The sequence below is a fragment of the Thamnophis elegans genome, chromosome 5 (genome assembly GCF_009769535.1).
Source record: "Thamnophis elegans isolate rThaEle1 chromosome 5, rThaEle1.pri, whole genome shotgun sequence".
Lineage (NCBI taxonomy): Eukaryota > Metazoa > Chordata > Lepidosauria > Squamata > Colubridae > Thamnophis > Thamnophis elegans.
The window spans coordinates 79,443,385-79,458,450 of NC_045545.1; the positions used below are offsets into that span (position 1 = coordinate 79,443,385).

General features: G+C 40.0%; 1 protein-coding gene across 1 annotated transcript in view; it reads right to left on the reverse strand.

Moving 5' to 3' along the window:
- Positions 1-15,066, reverse strand: part of RIPOR3 (RIPOR family member 3) — a 143,585-nt gene that overhangs the window by 70,467 nt on the left and 58,052 nt on the right. The window contains exons 2-3 of the mRNA XM_032218282.1: positions 10,324-10,449; positions 968-1,114 (exon numbers count right to left, since the gene is read on the reverse strand). Of these exons, the coding sequence (XP_032074173.1) occupies positions 968-1,114; positions 10,324-10,424 (248 nt within the window). The 5' untranslated portion in view covers positions 10,425-10,449. The remainder of the gene's footprint in view (positions 1-967; positions 1,115-10,323; positions 10,450-15,066) is intronic.

Genomic DNA, 15,066 nt, shown 5'->3' on the forward strand with positions numbered 1-15,066 from the left:
TCTGATCTCCTGAGGTCAAACACAACCCCGATGAAATCGAGTTTGACACTCCTGGCACAGAACAGCAGCGGTCTTCAACCTTTCCGGTGGGGGAGAGGAGATGATTCCGTGTGAGCGGCAGGTGAGTGCATACATGTAGCTCCATTTGCTCAAGCAGCGAGCACATGTGCCCGGCGCTTGCACTAATGAGGCTACATGTGGGTGATCGCCTGCCCGTTGCGTGTACAAGTGGAGCTGTGTGCACACATTCACTGCAGCCCAGTTCTGAACAGGGTTGGGAACCCCTGAACTAAAGCCTTTTTGTGAAAGACTATTTGGATGTTTTAATTTTGTGGGAATCAATTTGTGTTAAGTGATTTCACTGACTATACTGCATAACATCAGAAGTGACTCCATTATTTGGTTAAAAGAGAAAGAAAGGGGGAAAGAGTTACAATAGTAGATCAAAGAGGATAGTACTAAATTTGTTATTGTCATGTAATTAACTAAGAAATAAAGAAATTATAGTATATTGTTAATTGTAGAAAAATTGAAAGAAATGCTCTCTGTTTAAATTGAATTAGAAGATATATGTTGTTTATGGTAAAATATATAAATGGAGAAAATAAGAAATGGGAAAGTTGGTGTAACTTTGAAAGGGCAATTGAAGATATTGTTTATGTATTAAGAAAAATAAGTACAAAGATGAAAATAATAGAAGAGAATAATTTGGCTGAAAATGAAAAAAAACTATGATGTAAAATGGACTATGTAAAATGTAAAATAAAAGACCAGGGCAATGCTTTGTTCCTATAATATAATTTGTATTAAAAAAATTAAAAATCTTGATATATTTTTTTTTAAAGTGACTCCATTATTGAAATTCATTTACTTATTCTCAGCTCTTTTTGGTGAAATTAAATAAGACATAACAAAATATTGTAAACTCCCCCAAATGCATATGATTGGTTTTGGAAATGTTTCTTACTTAAGCCCTTTTTTCAAAGCTTCAAAAATCTTCTTCACTTGTTGCGGTTTGGGATCGCAGAGGACGGCCCCTTTCTGGAGGGAAGAATACATCTTGGCAGATTTTACTGACATTTTGGATCTTGTGGATGCTTTGCCAAGAGATTTTCTGTAAAAAAAGAAAACAGTAGCGAAAGGATCGCATTAGAGACAACTCACTTGTTTATTTCCTTTACAAGTGGTTGTAAAATGAGTAACCAATAAATGTTCATGAGAAACACAATGGCCATAACTGTGAGCACAGCCCTTCCTGTCTAAAATCTGGACAAATGATTCATGTAAAATAGGAGGGGCACTTTGATGACATGGTCACAAACATCATCTTGACCTTGTTAACATCTCCACAGACCCAGAACTCGAGTCTTCCAACATTCAGTAGAGCTTACTCAGGTATGTATTGGTGTGTGTAATTGTTATCATCCAAATAGAACTGAAGAGGTTTCTTGGATGAGAGGTGAAACATTTTCAAAGAAAAAAAAAGTCCAGTTGCCTTTTAGAAAAAGCATTTTTGGGATAACCATGACCTGGATGATTGAGAATCTCCATAGTCATATCACCCAAACACTTCTCATACCTATTCTGTGATGAGAGATAAGAAAGAAAGAAAGAGAGAGAGAGAGAGAGAGAGAGAAAAGAAAGAGAAAGAGAAACAAAGAGAAAGAGAGAAAGAAGAAAGAAAATAAGAAAGAGAGCGAGAAAGAAAATAAGAAAGAAAGAAATTATTTGGATGGAAAATGCAAAGGACAGCAAATCATTTATTCTACTACAGAGTTAAGATGAATAATCCTTATATGATCATGTTCTTTTGTTTTTTGTCACAGACATTTTTCCAATTCACTATTTTATTGCTGCATTTTCCAAATGGGGGGGAAGGGGGACTTGATCTAATTCTGACTGCTGTGGAATATTTGAACACACATTTCAGGCTCTAAAATGGATATTTTGTATTATGCCACAGACTTTGTATTAACCTCTGCCATCATTCTGCAAACTGGTAAAAGAACTCTTTAAAAAATTCAGCACATCAGATTGAATCCATGGCAATGCAGAGCCATTATTCTCTTAAACATAGTTGGCTAAAAAAAGTCACAGCAGACCAGTCCTCACCCTATGCCATATTGTAAATTGAAGTATGCTTTTCCTTGATCCAAAGCTATCCTCTAGAAAATAGTGGTTGACACCAAGCAAGATTAAGTTCCATTTAATTTCCAGGTTATATTTAACTTTAACTAGCTGATAACCCGGCGTTGCCTGGGTATTTATTTATCTAATTCTGTATTAGGTTGGAGCCCCCATGTGGAGTACTGTGAAGCGTTACCATGGCCACTGCACTGTGCTGTACAGTAGACTCAATCTTAAGACACAACAGGCTGTATCCTAACACTATCACACTAGTGCTCACTATCACTGTCAAAAGTACTGTGATTTGACACTATAGATATAACTCATTCCTTTTCAGTGACCCAGGCATTCCAGAGTTATCCTGGAACACACACACACACACACACACACACACACACACACACACACACACACAGAGTGTTAGGGGTGTCTTACCCCCACAGTATTTTTTTTTCCAGAGAATAAGTCATCTGTGTACCAAGTTTGATTGAAATTGCTCAAGGCGTTCCAGAGTTATGTTGAAACATACACACAAACACACGCACACACACACACACCAGCCGTATGTATGTATGTATGTATGTATGTATGTATGTACGTACGGAATGCTATTACCTTCCCACTAAAGTGATACCTATTTATCTACTCACATTTGCATGTTTTCAAATGGCCAGGTGAGCAAGAGCTGGGGCAAATAACAGGAGCTCACTGCATTGTGCAGAGTTTGGGTCTCAAACCTTGGCTATCAGTTTTCCAGCTGACAAACTCAGCATCTTCAACTGCTGAGCCATCTCGTTCCCCTCTAGACAAGCTAAAATCACAGCAGGTGTACAACTAGCTGACCTTGGCTAATCTCTGACAGTTAAACAAATTCACACCTGATGAATCCTTGGACCAAAGATTGCCAAGAAATAACACAGCTGTGGACTAAAATTGGAAGTGGAAGAACAGAACATGCTGGAGGAAAGCAGTGGCAAGACACATGTTATCCACCAGAGAACAATAAAAAAACACATTGCCCAAGCTTGCAGTGATAAATTGGTATCTGTGGAAATAAAAAGCCAATTTATTGCAAAGCCACCAGGGTTTCTTTTTTAGGTTATACTGAACAGATGTATGTTTAAACTTTAAACTAATGTTTTACTTGGCAAATGAAAATATTTCCCTGTAATGGCACCATTTTTAAAAGTCTTAAATACAGCATTTCACTTCTATCAGCACATTGAATCAGACAGCTCGAATAAACAGGTGAGAACTAGGAAAGATAAAAGCAGTTATATGTGGATTGTGAATTTTCTCCTACACAATCAGTTTTCTGCTGCTACAGGAAATGTGATATGCATTACCACATTGCCTGTGATAATTATCTGTTAATTATCACATTATTATCTGTGCCTATTGCTTATTTCCAAGAATATTAGTAGTAGTCTTCAAATTAGTTACACAAGGAGTCATTGACTATTATTAGATTATCCTGAGTTTCAGATATAGGTAGTCCTCCATGTATGACCACAACTGAGCCCAAAACTTCAGTTGCTAAGCAAGACAGTTGTTAAGTGAATTTTGCCCCATTTTATGGCCTTTAAGTGAATCTTGCAGTTGTTAAATTAGACTTCCCTCATTGACTGGATACTGCAACTGTCATAAGTGCAAAAACAGTCGTAATTCATTTTTTTCAGTACCATTGTAACTTCAAATGATTACTAAATGAATGGTGATAAGTCAAGGACTCCCTGTATATAATTTTACCCTTCATGTTTTCTAAAACCTTTTTAGAAAATACTTTATTTATAATAGTTTCAATTTTATTTATGGAACATCATTGCCAGTATATTTATTTTGATTCATTTATTTTACTGTTTATTATTCTCTTAGAAGGGAATATTCACTACTGTTTCTTGAAAGAAAAAAGTATTTGATTTTCTTATACTTTTTAAATTTGTTTCAAACCAAACAAGCCCTGCCTTAATCTGGGATCTAACCTTTCAGGTCACTGGTCACATCTGGAATGTTGAGATCATATTATGGCAGTGGTGGGTTGTAGGCTGTACGCCCCGGTATGGGTGTATCGGTGCCTGCCGGAAGCACCGAGTACCGTTCCGGTACGGTGCTCTGGAGGGCCCACCCACCAGTCAGCCCTCCTTACCTGTATTTGAGCTCTTTGGTGCTTCCACGCTTCCGCATGGAGTGTATGGCGCCTGCCCAATGCTCTGCCGAGCAACTGGGGCATCGCAGGCGGTACACATTCATGTGGTGGACACCAGGCCCCATTGCACCGTACCAGTTGCAACAGGATCTGGAACCCACCACTGTATTATGGGCACCCTTGCAAAACAGGTGTGGCCAATCAGGTATTGGTACGCCAATATTGATAAGTAGGTAAGAAATTATTATATATGCATTCTTGAGAATAAGCCCTAATGTGTAACTTAGTTGAGAGCTGTGGCATAGTAGTGTTTCTCAACCTTGACTGTTTAAAAATGTGTGGACTTCAACTCCCAGAATTCTATGCTGGCTGGGCAAGTCTGGCAGTTGAAATCCACACATCTTCAAACTGCCAAGATTGAGAAACACTGGTGTAGTTTATAAGGAGTTGGACTGGCACTGGGGAGATCTAGGTTTCTTCAGCCACAGGTACTGAGTAACTTTGGCCCAACCTACCTCACAAGCTTTTTGTTGTGGAATAATATGGAAGAAGTCCTATGCAAGCTTCTCTAAGCTCTTGGTTTAAAGATGGGTGATAACTCTAACAAATAAATAAATCACACTAAATACTTCCAAAGAAGCAGTGATATCTAGTTAAATCAAGGTAGCAAATCACTTTTTTTGTTAAAAGATAAACTTCTTGCTTAAAAGAGCAGCTCTTTCACTCTTTTTTCAGTTATTTCTTTTTTCAAGGAAGACAGTATCAGCTAAAATTTATTTAAGTGCTTAGCTATCTTTTGATTTATGACTCTTACAGAATATTTGGCTCTTTAAGTTTCTGCTCTCTCTGATAAATTAATTACTTTTTTATCCTTTAAAACAGAGCATGGAACAAGTTGTCCTGATTCAAAAAACATGTGAAAATCCAACTTGAAACAAACAAATCAACTTAAATCTCAATTATCTTTCTCTGCAGCCTAGTTCTTACTGAATAAAACAGAGAAACACAGCTGAATATTCTTCACCTACCTGGATAACTCACCTAATGAGAAGGAAGGACTCCCTAAAGAAGAGCCTAATACTGGGAAAGATTGAGGGGAAAAGAAGAAGGGGACAACAGAGAATGAGGTGGCTGGATGGAGTCACCGAAGCAGTAGGCATGAGCTTAAATGGACGCCAGAGGGATGGTAGAGGACAGGAAGGCCTGGAGGAACATTGTCCATGTGGTCACAATGGGTTGGACATGATTTTGCAACTAACAAAAACAACCTGGATAACTAAGAGTTATTTTCAGTCTAAGCTTTTCTTAGAAAAGTTGTCCCTTATTACTTGTGACTATGGCTAACTTTCTTTTTCACCCTATATTTGCTTTGTTCAAAAGTTTATCAAGGCCTCTCTGAGGTCAATAGGCTGTCTTACTATAATCACATTCTTATTGGTTAATGAAAGCATAACTGCTAGAATAGACACAGCTGGAAAACACTATGAGGCTACAGAAGAGAAGAGTTCTGTGGCTCAATCTTAGCCACGCTTATTCAAAATAAGTTTCCCTTCCAGAAAAGCAGGTTTGTTTTTGCAATTATTTTTTTTTTGGGGGGGGGAGGACAAAGAACTGAAATGTACACAATGGCTAAGTTCACACATTGATTTAATCAAGGTTGATTGAACAAACAACTTAGTGGGATATGTGAATCCTACGGCTTGTTCTTCAAGTGTGAGTAGGTGTGCCTTCAACTCAGTTGACTCCTTGGATAAGTTCCTCAGTTTTCTTAGCAAGATTTCTGAAGTAGCTTGCCATTACCTGCTTCTTAGGGCTGAAAGAGAGCGACAGGCCCAAGGTCACCCAAGTAGCTTTGTGCTTAAGGTGGGACTTGAATTGATGATCTCCCACTTTTGAGCTTTACTTTCACTACACTAAATTGGCTCTCCAATCAATGAAGGTGACTTTAAAAATTGTGGCTTAATTTAAGGGTATAAAAATTGCTTTCATCTCACCTAGATGCAAGCAAAGACCTACCTTTTGGCAAACCTCTAAGTCAGAGGTCCTCAAACGTTTTAAAGAAGGCGTCAATTCACGGTCCTTCAGACTGTTGGGGGGGGACACAGACCAGCTGGGTGGGTGTGGCTAAGTGGTCATGTGACTGGGTGGGCATGACTAAGTGGTCATGTGACTAGGTGGGCATGGCTAAGTGGTTTGTTATGCTTCTGGGGTGTGAAGCAGGTTAGTGAAGGGATGTGGCTGCTTTGGGAGGGGGGCTGTGAGGGACGTCTGTTTCTCTCTCCCCTCTCTCTCCCTCCATCCCCCCCTCTCTCTCTGGAGGCCAGGGATACTAAAAACAAGCCTCTTTTTGGCCTCCTCGGCCTCCAGAAGGTGAGTGGGGGCCAGCAAGTAGGCAGGGCAATGTGGGGGGAGGAACCTCATGGTCCAGTGCGGGCCATATCCGGCCCCCGGGCCTTAGTTTTAGGGCCCCTGCTCTAAGTATTATCTCAATTATTTCATCTAAAGCGCAAGCTCAAAACCTATGCTGGAATGGCAAATAATGCTTACATCTGTTTTCTGGAAATATTAACCCATAATTGTAATACCAATCAAACTGCTTTCCTAGTTAACTGGTAGAGAGTACTTGGATATTTGTTTTCTGTCTATCCCTCCAAAAAATGCATAAAGGTTTGATTGTTATTTTTGTTAATGCTTTACAGCTGAAAGTAACTAAATAACCTTCAGGGGAAAGTAAACTTTTTTTTCCCCCTACAAGCATTCTTACTCGGTTGGAGGTGATTTAGTCGGAGGAACATCTGTTTGACTCCCTTCCCATCGTCATTCGTTCTCAGAACTCCCACTATGTATGTCGGCCTCTAGCCTGTTTATTCAATTGCTTGCTTGGGTTTTTTTTTTTTCCCCTTACAGAGTAAATCAACCAGACTTCCCTTAAATGTCTTGCAGGCAACTAATGTCTTTGATGTTGTCTAGGTTTTATAATGAAAGTGGAAATCCATGTATAATTATGGATGTGTTTAAAATAGGTCCCACACTAGTGTGCAGTGGAAATTGTGCTTTGGCTATTTTGAAGGTTGCTCGTTGCTTTTATAACTTTGTTGCTGTTTCTCTGATATGGTTTGTATGGGTTTTTTAAATATTTGAATATGTTTTCATATTTGTTTTTATCTGTTGTACGCCACCCAGAGTCATGTGTTTTGAAATGGGAAGGAAGGAAGGAAGGAAGGAAGGAAGGAAGGAAGGAAGGAAGGAAGGAAGGAAGGAAGGAAGGAATTAATTGTTGGAAGAAATGTCCTTCTGGGTTCAGCTCCAAGTGAGGTAAAAGACACTGGAAACATGGAGGCTGCTTGGAAAGATGGTTTAATGGTGGACAGGACCACATGGTTTGAAGTCCTAAACAGAAAAGAGGGATCATATGCTTCCAGATGTTGGGTGAAGAAGAAAAGGAGAGTGAGATGCTGAAATTCCCTGGCTTTATGCCCTCTCTGTCCTTTGATCTTGATCTTGTATTTTGATTGGTTGTCAGACTCCCATGGGGCCATGCAGGGGCAACTCTCTAGGCTGTACTTTGAGTCCAAGTTTGGTTGAGCATTGCTCCTTCCCAGGTGCCCTGTGATGAGATGGGTAAAGGGCTAATACTATCATGCCTTAATGCCATCACCCTGGAGCTGAATGGGAAAACTCTTTGTTATGTAGAATAGACTGGTCTGGGCATTTTAATGGCCCTTTAAAGAAAGTGGGGGCTTTTAAGAGTGAGTCTGTTTCCTGCCTAAAAACATGTTTCTCCATTTCTGATCCAGGGAAATATAATATTCTGCCTTTTCAATATTTCCTATGATATTGTATTTTTCTAGGAGAGGGTGGTTGCTAACTTCCTACAGAGGGAAAGAAGGAAAATAGAAACAGGAGCTGTCAAAATGACAGCCATGATCACACAATCAAAGTCCCATCCCTTTGTGTTGCATGATGGTAGCCAATATTTTTTACTCTTCTGAATCTCCCTTAAAATCCCCCTGTAAGCATATTTAAGATACCTTTATCCATCTGAACTTCCTTACTGTAGCTGCCTCTTCCAGATCATATGCTGGCTTTTTATCTTAGGTCTAGTTTAGTAAGACCACACCTAGAGTACTGCATCTAGTTTGGTCATCACGCTATAAAATAGATGTTGAGACTCTAGAAAAAGTGCAGAGGAGAGCAACCAGGATGATTAGGAGACTGGAGACTAAAATATATGAAGAATGGTTACAGGAACTGGGCATGGCTAGTCTAGTGACGAGAAGGACCATGATAACAGTGTTCCAATATTTGAGGGGCTGCCACAGAGAGGAGGGAGTCAAGCTATTTTCAAAGGCATCTGAAGGCCAGAAAAGGAATAATGGATGGAAACTGATCAAGGAGAGATTCAACCTGGAAATAAGGAGAAACTTTCTGACAGTGAAAACAATCAACCAATGGAATGAACAGCTTGACTTCGGAAATTATGGGGGCTTCATCATTGGAGGCTTTCAAGAAGAGATTGACTGCCATTTGTCAGAAATGGTGTAGGGTCTGCTTGAGCAGGGGATTGGACTAGATGACCTTTAAGATCCCTTCCAATTCTGTTAATCTGTTAAAAGATTAAAGCACTTTAATTTACCCAGGACTGTGTGTTCTAGGTCAGTTATGCTAAACCAAGTGTGGTTTCCTTGACTTTGGCTTAGTATATTAAACAGGCACAGCTATTAAGATTTATAAATCATGATTTAATACTCTGTATTACATAAATACCAATGTTTATTTAATAAACTGTCTAAACAATACAGGACTTAACTGGAACGGACTGTTATAGTATTGCAAATGCCTCATGTAATTTTTGGAATGGATTTCACTTCTACCTATGTATAGTAGACTTGTAAACCAGTCGGAGTCCCATACTTGAAGGGTAAAAATCCATGAACAACAACTGCATCCAACCATCAATCAGTCAGTCAAGCCTCCTTTGCGTGTAGATTTACTTTTACTTGTATTCATCCACTGATGCCATTTCCCCATAATAGCAATAGCGCTTAGATTTATATACTGCTTTATAGCACCCTCTAAGCCACGCGTATCCCAAGAGGATGAAACAAACTCCTTGTCCTGGCAAAAAAAACCCCTTTTATTAATTTACTGTGAATTCTGTTCATTCAGAGCCAGCAAAGTCTTTCAAAGGAGGATTTACCGTCACAGATACGGTTTATCTGGCTTGGAGAGCTGACAGGCCGTTATCTGCAGAATTTGGCAAGGAGTCTCTGAGAGTCACAAACCAATTAGCGAACTAATTGTCTCCTGCAAACTCCACTCCCCTTTCGCTCCTCTTTTATTTCCTCTGGGAGGGGCCATTCATCATGTGGCCTTACTCCCAAGTCGACTCCTGTTCTTTAACTGTTCCCTTTGTCTGGCAACTCCACACAAGTGCACACTGGGAACAGGCTCCAGTTGTTTGTCTGCATCACTGATGTCTGACTCTGAAGGCAGCTGACAACTGGCATACGGCCCTGGCTCCCTCTCTGCCTCCAACACAGAGCCCTCATCAGAACCTTTCCCAGACTCCAGGACTGGCCCATTTTCCTCCCCAACCGCCTCACTGTCTGAATCTGCTGCCAGCTCTGCTGTAAGCTGGCAGGCTACAACAGCCATCATATGAGATATCGTGATGTTCCCCCCCCCCTTCATGGAGTTGAGGGGGGCGTGGCCTGCACATGATGCATCTGGCCCGCGGGCTGCCAGCTTGACATCCCTGCTCTAAGCGGTATACAGATATATCACCAAATTGCCCCCAACAATCTGGGTCCTCATTTTGCTAACATCAGACATCAACCTTGAGCCGGTGAGACTCGAACTGCTGGTAGTTGACAGTCAGTAGAATTATCCGGCAACATAATTCTCGTGTCAGTGTTTTAGTCCCATATATCATTACATATTAATCTTTAAAACACAAACACACTGCAGTCAGTCCTGCACATACAACACACTATATCTAAACCAGAAAAACAGAGGCTAGAAAGAGGTTTGTTGCATGTAAAGCTTACGCCAACATCCGGCTTTGTGTGCTGCTAAATCCAGCGAAGGAATGGCTCCTGCTGATTCTTCCCCCATCAGCAGGGGAGGCAAAGGTTAGTTTCACTGACATGATTCGTGGTTAATGGATGCTGGCTCTAGAAATTAAACAAACAAAAATAAATGCGTCAAACGATTAGGCAGGAAATGGAGAAAACATTGAACTCTGTTTGCAGAATTAGGGTATCTGAATACATGAAGCTGCCTGACATTCAGTTGGATTCTTGGTTCATTAGACCAGTTATTGCTTTTCAAGGTTTCAGGAAGGATCTTCCCAGAATTTTTTTATATGTATACAGCACACTGTAACATGAATGAATGAATGAATGAATGAATGAATGAATGAATGAATGAATGAATGAATGAATGAGAGAAAAAAATATTATTTGGATGGAAAATGCAAAGGACACTAGTGCTCACTATCACTGTCAAAAGTACTGTGATTTGACACTATAGATATAATTCATTCCTTTTCAGCAGCCCAGGCATTCCAGAGTTATTCTGGAACACATACACACACACAGACACACAGACAGCGGGAGAGAGAGAGGGTGTTAGGGGTATCTTACCCCAACAGTATTTTTCCCAGAGAATAAGTCATCTATGTACCAAGTTTGATTGAAATTGCTCAAGGCTTTCCAGAATTATGTTGGAACAGAACAAAATGTCTTGGCAACATTTTGGCGAGGTCTCATTCGCCATCTTCAGGCTGGGTTCTGGGTTTTATATATATATATAAATGCAGCTATTTCCCATCATAGACTTTGAAAGGTCATGTTAAACATAATTTAGAAACCTTTTACAAAGGTTTCTGAATACAGTAATTTGATCGATGACACACAGACATGACCAATAGAAAACCCATCATTCAAATCATCAGCATGATGTCACAATGCCTTTTGCCTTCCCTTATCCCCGATGCAGGCATTGTATATTTAGGGGCTGTTACATTGATTCCACGGGGCAGACCCTCAGCCTGCCAAAAGCCATGTTTGCAAATGGCAGATACACCACACACATCACCACACACATGACACCCACCAAGCACTGACCTCAACATGATGCTTTGGTAGGATGCATAGACTCAGGTTTGTAGCACTTCTCTAAAGCATGATTGCTTATAGAACCAGCTGTTCTGTATGTGTGTGTGTGTGTGTGTACACACACACACACACACACACACAAACATATATGTGTGTGTGTGTGTGTGTGTATGCATGTGTGTGTGTTTTCATAAATTTTCATGGGTGTAGGTATGCTGGTCTTGTTGTATTCAGATCTTTTCACATGTAAGATTGAGATTGTCTTGGCAACATTTCGGGAAGGTCTCACTCGCTATCTTCAGGCTGGTGTTTTCGGCTTCGTGCTTGTGCGAGGCCAAGCACAAGCACGAAGGCTCTCACACAAACACGAAGCCGAAAACACCAGCCTGACAGCCTGAAAACACCAACGTTGCCAATGTTGCCAAGACAATCTCAATCTTACACGGGAAAAGACCCGAATACAACAAGACTAGCATGTGTATGTGTATGTGTATGTGTATGTGTATGAGTATGTATATGTAAATGTAAATATATATGTATATGTATATGTATTATGTTACACACACACACACACACACACACACACACAAACTCAATGGCTCCCTTGGACACACCATCTACCGGAAAAAAACCACACACCAACTGCTACTTAAATGAACAATCACACCACCATCCTGCACAGATCAACTCTGTAGCCAAGACCCTCATCTCCAGAACCAAACGCCTAGCCGACAAAGACCACCTGAAAACTGAATTAGAGTTTAATGTATTAATCTCCAACGGATTCCAAAGAAAAACAATTACCAACCTAATCCAAAGGGAGACTCCACCCAAGAACCGAGACACAGAACAGGACAACAGCATCGCCCTCCTCCCTTACATCAAAGGCACCACAGATAAAATCAGCAAAATTCTCCACAAACACAATATCAAGAAAGCCTTCAGCACTGACCAAAAAATAGCCAACATCTTAAGAAACCCCAAAGACAAAATCCAGCTAGAAAACCAAGGAGTCTACGAAATACCATGCAAAATCTGCCCTGCCACATATATTGGACAAACTAATAGGAGAATAAATGCACACATCGCAGAACACAAGAATGCAGTAAGAAAAAAAGAAAAAACTTCCTCCCTTTTCCAGCACCTTAAAGCTACAGGACATAAAATTAATTTTGAAGGAACCAAATTAATCTCCAAAACTGAACACTTCAACAAGAGAATAATTATGGAAGCTATCGAAATAGAGAAACACCCCCACAACATGAATAAACATGACAAATACCTCCCGCCTACCAGACACCTGGAAACCAGCCCTAGTCAACAAACGAGCCCCATCCACCACCCAGGCCGTTACAACACAAAACAACAACAGATACACAGCCAGCACCAATCAGCACCAATCTACCAATCATGATACAACAACACAACCAATCAATCCACTTACTGAAACAAAGCCAGCACTCCACACACACACACACCAAGATTTATAGATAGACGGCAGCTCCGACCATGCTTTAAGTCGAAAACACCAGCCTGAAGATGGCGAGTGAGACCTCGCCGAAACGTTGCCAAGACAATTTCAATCTTACATGGGAAAAGACCCGAATACAACAAGACCAGCATACCTACACCCGTGAAAATCTATGAAATATAATATATAGCACATATCAACATGACCTTCTCATAATCCCATCAATGTTTTCCCCATTGCCATCACTTTTGGAAAAGGGTATTTAGTTTTTCAGGTGCTCTGAACTCTCCCTTTTCTGAGTTACTATACATTGAATTTCCTAACAATTAGAACAATTAATCAGTACAACGGCTTGCCTCCAGGAGTTGTGGGTGCTCCAACACTGGAGGTTTTTTTTTTTTTAAGAAGAGACTGGACAGTCACTTGTCTGAAATGTAATAGGTTTTCCTGCTTGAACAGGGGGTTGGATTAGAAGACCTCCAAGATTCCTTCCAACTCTATTATTCTGGATGAGACACAGTAAGAACAGGAAGTATCAGGATTAATACAGTCCCTTCAGAAACAGCAATCCCATCCCTCTATGATATTTGTAGGCGTGATATAGTCATTAAAAAGAGATCTGCAGAAACATTTTATCAAAAATTGGAGCATGCTTTGATTCATGCCTCTATCGAACTTTCAGGATTCTGCTGCCTGTAGGAAGGGGGGAGGGAGGAATGCTGCCTGTTAAATAAATCTTCTGAAATAGCAATCTTCCTCTAGGACAAATGACACATTTAAACAGCCTTTATTTTATCAACAGGCTATATTAGATTCAGTGTTTGCAAGCTCTAATTGCATTTCTCTTATTCTGTTTAAAGGACCACTCAGGTGCTATAAAGAGAAATGTAATGAATCCAACAATCATAGATCAGGAATTGCATTTATGTATTACATTTGACACAAACACATAGCCCTCTTCCCTCTGCCTGTTTATTATTATAACACCTCATGGGAGAAAAGTAACACTTTGTGCTAACTATGCCTTCTTAAATTCTGATTTATTGAATAAATGAAAACAGTCTGGAATCATACAATGCACTACACGATAAACAGCAGTGGTATGCAATACTACTACTAAAACAGTTTTACAGAAATTTACTACTATTACTGAATCATAAACCATCGTTTGTAGACCACATTGCTTGCATTCACACAACACTGCAAGTCAAAACAAAGAAAGCCACATTGTGGAATTTGTAAATCATGGTGAGTCAAATTAGAAAATACTAGACAATAACTGATGCTCTTTGGCTGAATATAAATACTGCATTGTAAGCCTACAATACTATGCGTGGTGGGTATCCAACTGAAATTCTTCTGGAATTCAAATATAGTTGGACCCGCTAAACTTTAATTCAAATGAATATGGCAGGTATGTGCGTATATGTGTGAAGAAAACTTTTATTTATTTCTCTATATCCCAAGTCTTTGGATAAATCAAATAGGTATAGAGAAACTTGTTTAAAATTTTCTTTATAACCACCCGGCTCACTGTCTTGTCTAGTCTTGACCCACAAAAGTTTTCAGACTCCAGGCAGAGTTCTTTCCTATCTCTTCATTCATTCATTCATTCATTCATTCATTCATTCCCACCTTCAAGTCTACATTCAATCCTGGTACCTGTCTGGACAAGTCCCTTCAATATTTTGGCAAGGATTTTTGGAAGTGATTTGCCTTTGCCTCCCTTCTAGAACTGAGAAGAGTGACTGGCCCAAGGACATCCAGTTGGCTTTGTTTGTAAGGTGAACTAGAACTCGGAGTCTCCCACTTTCTAGCCTGGTACATTAACCAAACTGTGTCTTCCTTCATTCCTGATCCTTTTGTAGGAAGTTAATACTCACCCCTCTCCTAGAAAAATGAAATATCCTGGTAAATATTAAGAAGGCAGAATATTATATTTCCCCAGATAAGAAATGGAGAAACATGTTTTAGGCAGGAAACAGACTCACTCTTAATAGCCGCCACCTTTGTCAATGGGCCATTAAAAAGCCTGAGTCAGTCTATTCTACATAACAAAGATCTCCCCTTCAGCTCCAGGGTGATGGGATTAAGGCATGATAGTATTAGCTCTTTACCCATCTCACCACAGGGCACCTGGGCACACAACCAAGCTTGGGACTCAAAAGACACACAACCTACAAGTTAGTTAAGACACCAAC